The sequence below is a fragment of the Montipora capricornis genome, chromosome 9, assembly GCF_036669925.1.
Source record: "Montipora capricornis isolate CH-2021 chromosome 9, ASM3666992v2, whole genome shotgun sequence".
NCBI lineage: Eukaryota > Metazoa > Cnidaria > Anthozoa > Scleractinia > Acroporidae > Montipora > Montipora capricornis.
The window spans coordinates 47,696,931-47,706,905 of NC_090891.1; the positions used below are offsets into that span (position 1 = coordinate 47,696,931).

Sequence of the window (9,975 nt, forward strand, 5' to 3'; positions counted from 1 at the left end):
TCTTAATCTTTGTTATCATCTTACCGGTTTCTGTATTCATATACCTAATAATTGAGTCTCAACAGTAGAACATACTACGGGAACAAAGAAGTGTACTTTGCACTTACCGGTTCTCGAACTCGCACCCTCCAGATCTGTAGTCCTGTCTTCACCACTACACTACAATGACTACAACGACGAACATGCTCAACCCAACAAAGATCTTTTTATTTTTTACTTTTCTATGATTGGTCAATTTAATATCTATGTACAACAACCAAAACTAATCCTAACCTGACCCTAATTTTTCTCTAGGCTTAAGTTAGGCTCCAAAAGAGTTTCTTTAATCCATCTGAGTGCGTATTCAATCTCAAGCTCTTAGCTTCCAGCAGCTTACCCTCATAGCTATTTGTGGTCCAGTGGTTAGAGCGCTTGCCTTAAAGTGCACCTAACCCCAAAATATAATTGTAGCTTCAATAAATCTCCATACTGTGTGAAGTTAATTGGTGAAAGAATTTTTCGATTTGGGTGAATTCTCGATTTTCTACGTCTAGTAGAAGTTGACAAACATTTGGTTCAAGTCCGCGACCTGGGGCGAGTCGAGCTGTGACGTAGAAAGGAGAACCGCGTGAGAGTGCTTCCCGGTGTTGTTTACTATTTTCACAGCATTCTTCTGTTAGCTTTTGGAATTCTTCTCTTTTTAACAGCACTGAATGAAAAACACACACTCCAAAGTCGTCCGTCCTAAGCCATCTCTTGGAATTGTCAAGATTTTGTTCATCGCCCAGATCAGCTGAACGAACAAAATCTTCACGCTCTAAATGTTCGGAACATGGCACTGAAGATTGCGATGGTTGCCATTTCGCTCGCTTCAGTCGAACAAAATCGACCCATTTCTTCCTTCTTTTCTTGGCTTCTGTACGATCGTCGTTGTAGAATGGCAACTTATGAAGAGAAATACCTTCTTTTAAATTTCTCACGTTGTTGCAACCAGCAGCAATACATCTCTTCGGCATTTTCTGGACTACAACAGTGGACCATATGCGAACTATGTGAACTTTGTCAACACACTCGTTCTCCTTTCTACGTCATAGCAACTACTAGCCCCAATCCTCCCGTTACTCGGACTTGAACCAAGATGGCTGCCATTTAGGTGCGATTTTTCAAACTTTGAGGGGCCATAAAAGATACTAGATTTGAGCAAATCTAATAATTTTTTCACAAATGTACTATAAAAAATATAGTAAATCATTTACTCCAATTAAAATTTGGGGGGTTAGGTGCACTTTAAGATCCGGAGAACCCGGGTTCACGACCCGCTCTGACCACTCGTTGAATTTGATCCTGGTAGTCCCTGGTTAAACTTTCCAGCTGCACTTGTAAATAGCCCACTGGTTTGCCTCTAGCCAGTTGGGATTCTCAACAGTTGTTTTTGTTCTGTTCTGTCGTTTCGTTGTGTTTCATTAACCCTGAAAGTATGTATGTATTGTATTATTGTTTCTCTTAGACTAAGTTTTGCCAGGGGTCTTAATTTATTTTTAAACCCATATTCACCAGTTAACTGAGTGAATTCTCACAACTTTAAATGTCATTAAGAGGAAAACCCTGAACTGGCTCCGAGCGAGATCTACAACGCAATAATAAAAACAGAGATCTTTTGAACTCTGGCATTTTAAATGCATATAACAATGGATTTATAAGAGAGTTTCCGTAAAATAAGCACTCTAAGGAATAAACTAAATGCTTCCGTGTTTCATGAGAAATGGTTTCAAACATTTCGCTTGAAGTGACAGAAGAAAGAAACACGAAAAATGGAAATGGCATCACTAGTATTAACGATACAGTTGTTACAATGAACAATGTCTTGGTCAGCTTTCTTTCTCTTCTGATTGCACCATGATGCTGAGGATGCGTTCCACAGTTAAATTTAGTAGCGATGGACGTGTAAGAAACAACGATGATCAAAAGGCAACACAATAGCAGCGCGAGGTATGATGCTTGCCCTTGAAAAATAGTAGTGATATCTGAGCGGCCCCGGAAACGTTTTGAACAAGTGATAGCTGTAGACAAGGCAGCTGTAAACCAAACACCCGCAACAGCTGCTCCAAACATCTTCTTTTTCAGGAGGCGATGCTTGAATGGACGAAAAGTTGCGTGCATCCTCTCCAAAGAAATAGCAGCAAGGTTTGCTACAGAGGCTGCTGTAAAGAAATGTGCCAAACTTGCAAAACATGTGATGCTGTCAAAGCTCCTGAACAGGTTTATCGTCCACAAGTTACAATTGACGCCCAATAACAAACTCTCAGTGATCAAGATGTATGCAACAAACATGTCCGCAACCGCCAGGCTGATCACCAGGTACGTGGTACGCTTGTGAAGGATTCGCTCTTTCAGGAAAATAATGATTGTAAGGGCATTCATGGTCACTATAGCAACAGCTTCGATGTTAAATACTGTCAGCCAGGCGATGCACTCGGATGAAGAAATGGGCTCAAAATTTGGAGGAAGTGTTCTGTTTTGGTGATGAGAATCATTGGCCATCTACGTGAAGAAAGAAAACGACGGTTAGAACATTAGGATAGTTTGTGATCGGCTAAGAGAAATGCGGTTGTTAGGTAACGCAATACAAAAAAGAGGAAAGAGGTAATTCGGTAAGAAAATCGAAGGTAACAAACTAAGCATTCTGATTGGCCAATAATCACAGATAACCAATCAAATGTGAGTCCCCTGCACAATTATCATAACTTTTCTTTTATTTAATATCAATAAGTAGCCACAATTTTTTTTTCGTACAATTTCAAAAAATTAAACACTGATAAATTTAAGACCTCTGGGCTCGTGCAGTTTAGTTGGCTTTTAGAAACCTTACAATATTTTTTTGTCCCAATTTGCACGAAAACATCGTGATTATTCATATACACGCAATCTCGCTTTAAAGCAATGAACGAATGCACTTCGTATTAGTAACATTCCGTGCTAAAATGTATTTTATCATGATTGCTTGATAAAGCAGCTGAAAATGAAGTGACACAGAATAGAACCAATAAAAGCGGCCTCTAAGTGGCGCATTGACATCGAGCACAAAGGCTTGAGTTGATGAGTCTGAATATTGATCCACAAGTGGACGCTATCTTTGAGAAGACAATGTTTCAACCCCATGCACACATTTCTGGGTTGTTTTCCGAGTTAGTTTAGTAAATGTCTTGTAAAAGCGCACACAAAATCGTTGACTTTTGCTTACCTTTTTCCTTGTAGGTTCTTTATAATCTACCCCAAAATACTTCAATACTTCAATGCTGTTCTACGTTAACTGAAAGACCGAAAATAATCTATACCTGTTACACGTTTGTTAAATAGCGGAAATTGAAATGTTTTGACTATGTATAGGTTTCGAGAAACTTGGCTCTTTTCTTCAAACGATATGTGCCAATACTTTGATACATATAGACGACATTTTTTATTTGTCGAGTCCTTTAAATGTTCAAGTCCAAGTTCAAGATCATAAAATTCCGTTCTCAGGTTGAATCCTTTTTAACTTAGGTTAACTTGGTCATCCTCATTTCACCTAGGTCGAATACGCACTTAGATAGATTGAAGTAACTTTTTTGAAGCCTAAATTAAGCTTAGAGAAAAATTAGGGTCAGGTTAGAATTAGGTTTGGTTTTTAGACGTAGATATCAATTGACTTACCATACAAAAGTAATTTATGAAAAGAACTGTGTTGGGTTGCGCATGTTCGTCGTCGTAGTGTAGTGGTGAAGACACAGGACTATAGATCTGGAAGGCCGGAGCTCGATCACCGGTAAGTACACAGTACAGTTCTTTGTTCCCTAACTTTGTTGTAATGTTGACACTAAATCGATCAGTGTATGAATGCAGAAGCCGATAAGATGATATATATGAAACATTAAGAAGATGTGTTGAGATGCGTAAGACAGAGCTTGAGGGAAGGTATTGGTGTTTTCAATCCTATCAAGGTAGAGTGCATATTCAACCTAGGTAAAATGCAGATCACGAATTTAACCTATAAGGTAAAAACGGATTCAACCTGAGAATGGATTTGACCGACAACATTTTTGAAATAATAAGAGACTAAAATATTTGCATAAAAGTCCGAGCAACGACAATAAGGTTTTAGAATACAAGAATAAAGCGCACAACGAATGAGAAAATTTTAACATTTCTTAAAGTTTGAAATTTTGAAATGTCAATTAAAAATGCCTTAGAGTACGAAAATAAAGAACAAAAGGAGATTAAGAGAAGAAAAGCGAAGGAGATGACAACCATTGGGGAAACTGGACAAACTGTTACAGCTTTGCACGAATATAGTCATCCTGTTTTTTTTAGTTTTATTCTCATTTCAAGTTAGTTTAAATTTTATTTACCGTTAGTTAAAAAACAAGAAGGTAAATGAAGTGATATATCTGGTGTCCGTCAAGGGAGTATATTAGGGCCACTTCTTTTCCTGCTGTATATAAATGACTTCCCCCTAAATGTAAGCTGTAGTACAGAGCTTTTTGCTGATGACAGTGTACTTTATCGTAACATCGCATTTGTAGATGATTGTGTTGAGTTTCAGGGTGACCTGTCACGCTGAATCCCGAAAAGTGTAAGGCCCTACATGTTACCAAGTCTAAATGTCCTTTAGTTCATCAGTATGTGATAAATGAGAATAATCTGTCGGCTGTAGATAAACATAAGCATCTGGGTATTTGGATTGAATCTTCTTTAAGGTGGGACGCTCATATCAATGACATTGTTGGTAAGGCAAATCGAGTGTTGGGTCTAATAAGGAGAACATTTGGGCCCAAAGATCTTGTGGCAATTAAAACAGCTTTTAATGCTTTAGTTCGTCCTATTTTGGAATATGCCTGCACAGTGTGGAACCCTTATTTGGTTAAACACATACACAGTATTGAATCCATCCAGCGTCGTGCTACTCGATTGATATGTGGATCTGATAAACCTCACTCTGAAAGGCTCATTAAACTAAACTGGTCATCATTGGAGCTTCCAAGGAAATACCTCTGCTTGCTTCAGCTTTACAAGATAATTCATGGCTATTCTGATATTGACTATATACTGCATATGTGGATCTGAATGGCCCAACAAGAACTAGAAGTAACCATGACTTTAATATTAGGCCTAAAGCAGCAAGGACAAACTATTTTAAATTTTCATTTTTTAGCCGTTACGTTAATGACTGGAACTCTTTACCTAACTCAGTTATGTCTCCTTCCAGCTTAAGCTCGTTTAAAACTTTACTACTTAATTAACTTTGTAAATAGATAGGTCTTTTATATTTCGTACACATTGGGAAATTCTATATCAGATATACTATTCTTAATTGTTTTAACTTTTATTTTTGGAGAGCAGTTTTTATATGGGAATTCAGTTTCCCCCTATTGCTTTCCTTTACCTATTGTACTTTTGTATATATATTTTCTTTTGTACATTGGTAAGAAGCTTTATTAAACTTAAACTTATACCAACCTTTTGTTACCGTTTTTAACAAAAACCAGCTAATATGGCGACAGGAAACTGGTTCCTGCAAAAACATCATTTCAATTGGAGAAAAGACTTTCAAAGCAGGGCAAATAAGGTACAATGCGCGAAAGACGCTAAATTACTAACCTTGGACATACCTCTTTCAGTTTTCGTCTTGGGCAATTTGTGTATACCTTGCTTACCAACTTGTAAAACCAAGACTTAACATGAAATCAAATTTAGGTTCAATGTGTAGGCTAACGATTGAAACGACTGAATGAGTCTGAAGAGACTGACTATCAAGGCCCAAAGGCAGCCGAGAGCTTCTTATACCTAGTAAGAGCTCTATCATTAGCAAATTAAGTGTACAACACAGCCTTTTTGACTTTATGTTATGCTTTCCCGCGCCAATTAATTTCTAATAGATACAATAAAGATCTTATAAACCTTGTTTTACACTCCAAAGTGCAAGTTACGACACCTTTTTATTTTTTCCAGTAAATTCAGTAACGTCATTATGCTTCGCCCTCGCGCGAACAATTTAAGTGAAAAAAATTACAAGTGGAAGTTAAGTTACGGAACTCGACCTCTATGAATAAAAGCCGATATATATTTTCTTCCAAGAAAACGTATTCGTGTTTACTAACTTTTTCTTAAACTTGCGTAATTGTGCTGAATGAAAAATTTGCTATAGAAGATAGAACCCGAGAGGAAGAAGTTTAAAGTAAGGTTAATTCACAAATTTGGTCACCTGTCCAGCATGGGACAATAGGGCCGTTTATACAAGAGAAAATAAGCCGCGGCTAACTCTGGCCGCGGCTTACGTAAGCCGCGAACACCCCGTATAAATGGTACAAAATCTACGTTCACGGTTTTCTCAAGCCGCGTCTTATCCTGGCCTGGGAGTTCATACTCGTATAAATAGTTCCTTTCGCGGCTTACGTAAGCCGCGGCCAGAGTTAGCCGCGGCTTATTTTCTCTCGTATAAACGGCCCTAATAACGCCTACTCGAGGTCATGTTATTGATCGTTGGCATTTTACAAAAGAACTAACTGTTTCCCGCTTTCAAGTATTATGTAATGAGGTACTTAAAGTACATTCTAAATTAACTGTTTCCCGGTTTCAAGTAATATGTAATGAGATAATGAAAGTACATTCTGGTGTTTATTAAAAAAGACGGGTCTGAAATTTAGCCTTTAAAATTTCAAATGTCATCTGTACATTATCAAAACAACTAGCTCGCACAAAGAAGAGAAAACTATTTTTCCTGAAAAAGACTTGAGAATTCAAGTCGGTTCGAAAAAACTGCTAAAGTGAATTGTGAAGTGAGGAACTGACTAAAATATTGTGCTCTTTCACCTTAACAGATAAAATAGAAGCTGTGTTTAAATTAATAATTATTTGTTGATGACTTCCTCTCCAGCTGCAAGGAGAATGTTTTTGTGTTTAACCCACACTTGTCTTAAACGTTTGCCTAACTTCATGTCAAAACGAAAGTGCATCAATAAATTTTAACACATAATTTGCCTTGTAATTGTGCTTGCCGCTTCTTATGTCGTCAGTAATATTTGACAATTGTTCGCCGAAGGCGAAGTGATTATCGGTGAATATTCACCGAGACGAGGTCGAGGTCAATAGTCACCGATAATCACTGAGCCTGAGGCGAATAATTGTTTTAGTATAAATACACAGGTTGATTATTTCAAAAAAGAGAAGAAAAAAAAACATTTCAACGCGAAATCATCTTCACTTACAGTGGCAAAACGACCGTACTGGCAACCATTTTGTCCGTCGAGGTGATTATCGGCTGATAATCGATCCGAGATAGCGAGCCAATGAGAGCGCGCGATTTTGTATAATCACCAATAATCACCTGTGTATTTATACTAAATAATAATAATAATAATAATAATAATAATAATGTTTCGGTTTCCTCTTCATGTGCTTGATCGAGCAAAGGGTTTTACCTAAAATTTATCCAAGGTGACTGCGAGCCAGAAGATACAAAATATCGAGAGTATATTTTTAGATATTTAAATAACAAGAGTATATTTTTAGATATTTAGAATTAATTTTAGAATACTGTCTGAGAGGCTGGAAGTTTTACTATTTTTCTTTAATTTGTCAGTTCGACAAATTTGCGTTCAATTCTTGGTGACAGTTTAATTGATTCGTCTCGAATTCCAATTTTTTGGCTCGAGTTTCCTCAGACTGGCAAACGTTTAAGTTAACTGTATAATGAGGTACTAGGGCTAATATTTATATTTTTCCTACTTTTTATAAGACGGTCGAACAACAGCACAATTGCTACAACTCCGAAATACAAGATCCTTCTACGACCTTAATCAAGAACAGCCCCTGGCCATGGTGCACCCACACACACACAAATACACATGGAATGTATCACGCTCTCGTTAACAAGCACAAAATACTATTTCTTCAATGCCCATTATTCTTTTCCTCTGACCCCCTCATTCCAAAAAGCTGCCAGTCCCCTGCGCCCCAAAAATACTGTCGTATGGTCGTATGATATTCAGTCGGGAAAAGTCAGAAGTTGACATTCTTTTACTGAATTCTGCGGGATAGAGTACGCGGCAATGGCCTTCTTCCCTTTAGGGTCTTCATGATGGAATCTACAACCGGCAGGTTTTTGCTTCTGATCTGCGCACCGCTTTGGTGTTCTTACGGCATTCCACCATTGTGCATGTGTTTCCTCATTGTGAAGAATGAGGAAGGCCTGACATTTGTTTACTTTCATGAGCTCTCCCTGTGGACTTAACGAGGGACAAATTCAGGCTGAATTTTTGGATTGTGAAAATGATACTCTGACTAATATTTCGTCGCATCAGTTAAGGTTCTTCCGAGTTTTTTTGTAGTTTGGCTTTTGTGAGATATGGTAGCTGACCGTAAGAAGTATAAAGTTTACTTAAAAACACCTCTAACGTGCGCAGTAGAGCGGGCACATTGATAAAATGGCGGATTTTCATTGGCGCCAAGCTTAATCCGTCAAGGAATGGTTATTTTCTCAGTCCTGGACGAGTACAGTGACCCCCATTTTTTATTTCATATATTTGTAGCCTGCGTAGCAAGCGTATCTGTTCGAAAGAATAGCTCCAAAACGATTTTCTGCAAACTGGCCGCGCGAAAGTTGGGGCAAGAGACTGAGGGAAAGCTTGCAAGAAGACCCCCTATTTTTGAAAAACCCGTTCGTCCACGAACGGGGGCTTCTGATTGGTGCGGCACAGTCACAATGATTGACACCGTGGCAATGGGGAAGCCCTGTAAAAACACCCTGAAAAGTAATCAGAAGGACAAGATGAAACTTTCTGCAAAGTTTAAAAAAGTTCTGTCTGGCGGATTCAGAGCCACCTTAATTCTGTGATTTTTTTAAGGTGGCTCTGAATCCACTAGACAGATTAACTTTGCAGAACGTTTCATCTTGCCCTTCTGATTACTTTTCAGAAATAAAAAATGGGGGTCACCGAGTTCATTTTTGAGATATACGCAACTAAAGACAAAATAAAGGATGTTTTTACGGGGCTTCCCCGTTGCCAAGGTGGCGTGTTATGTCACAAAAATGACTGCATCTTGTTCAGCAATAATCCGTGTTTCATTTGGTACCACAATATTGCTAATACATGATACAGCGTTGTAGCGCTGATCCTTCCAATAAGAGCGTTACTTGGAAGAGTTGAGACTGTTTTGAGCCACCTTAATTTTTCAGATGTTTGTCATGATTTGCGGAGTTCGAAATAAAAGAAAACGAAGAACAGGCTTCTCGAGTATCATCATGATTTCCATTACAAAGCGTCATACGCGATCAAGTAAGTGGTTGAGGTAAATTCTGTGAGAATGACAGCCTGTGGTTTAAACGAAAGTCTGGACTGCTTGGACGATATCCATCAAGGAAAATTCAACATTATTTACGCGTCAGCTGAAGCCGCTATGGAAAAGCGTTTCCATAATTCACTAAAAGCAAAAGATTCGTGATTTACCAAAACTTTGGCAGCGCTTATTGTCGACGCAAAGTTTGGACTGGATTGAAGTAAGCTTTTCGTTCGCTTGAAATAGATACTTTATATTTACGCAGGATGAATGAATAAAATGCCTACGAACGATCAAAATCCATATCTGTTTCAGGATCAAGGAAATAAATTGTATTCATAGTTAGTAGAGGGGAACTCTCTACTAACTATCCTGTATTGTAGTCGTCAAATTTTTTGCTTAACTTGCCGAATGTAAGCTTGAGCCCTATATCATGAATTGAGACAAGATGAAGACAACTACGCAGCTCCCCTGTCAAATCTTCTTTTATTCTGAGAAGAAAGCGGCTCCTTTGCACACTCATGTGATTTTTTTGAGTATTTTTATTTGCTATTTCATCTACGATTTCGTGATGATTTGACCAAAAACGTACTGTGGATTATCAAGCTAGCCTTACTACCCATCGAACTCTGTACGAGTTATGTTCCTAAATTTCGCATTTTACGAGCTCACGGATTGCTTACA

The 9,975-nt window shown here is 38.1% G+C and overlaps 1 protein-coding gene and 1 long non-coding RNA gene across 3 annotated transcripts in view; one reads left to right on the forward strand and one right to left on the reverse strand.

The window, feature by feature from the left end:
• Window positions 1-201: 201 nt before the first annotated feature.
• Window positions 202-9,975, reverse strand: part of LOC138015547 (QRFP-like peptide receptor) — a 13,888-nt gene continuing 4,114 nt past the window's right edge. The window contains exons 1-3 of one of the 2 annotated variants that reach the window (XM_068862618.1): window positions 5,614-5,716; window positions 3,221-3,289; window positions 202-2,520 (exon numbers count right to left, since the gene is read on the reverse strand). In XM_068862618.1, coding sequence (XP_068718719.1) covers window positions 1,561-2,520 — 960 coding nt within the window. In that variant the 5' untranslated portion in view covers window positions 3,221-3,289; window positions 5,614-5,716 and the 3' untranslated portion in view covers window positions 202-1,560. Of the gene's footprint in view, window positions 2,521-3,220; window positions 3,290-5,613; window positions 5,717-9,975 lie in introns of those variants that run through there. The other variant, XM_068862617.1, reaches the window with a different exon arrangement.
• LOC138015548 (uncharacterized) lies at window positions 3,736-5,471 on the forward strand. Its single transcript, XR_011125579.1, has 2 exons — window positions 3,736-3,781; window positions 4,829-5,471. It is a non-coding gene; the product is annotated as an uncharacterized lncRNA (long non-coding RNA).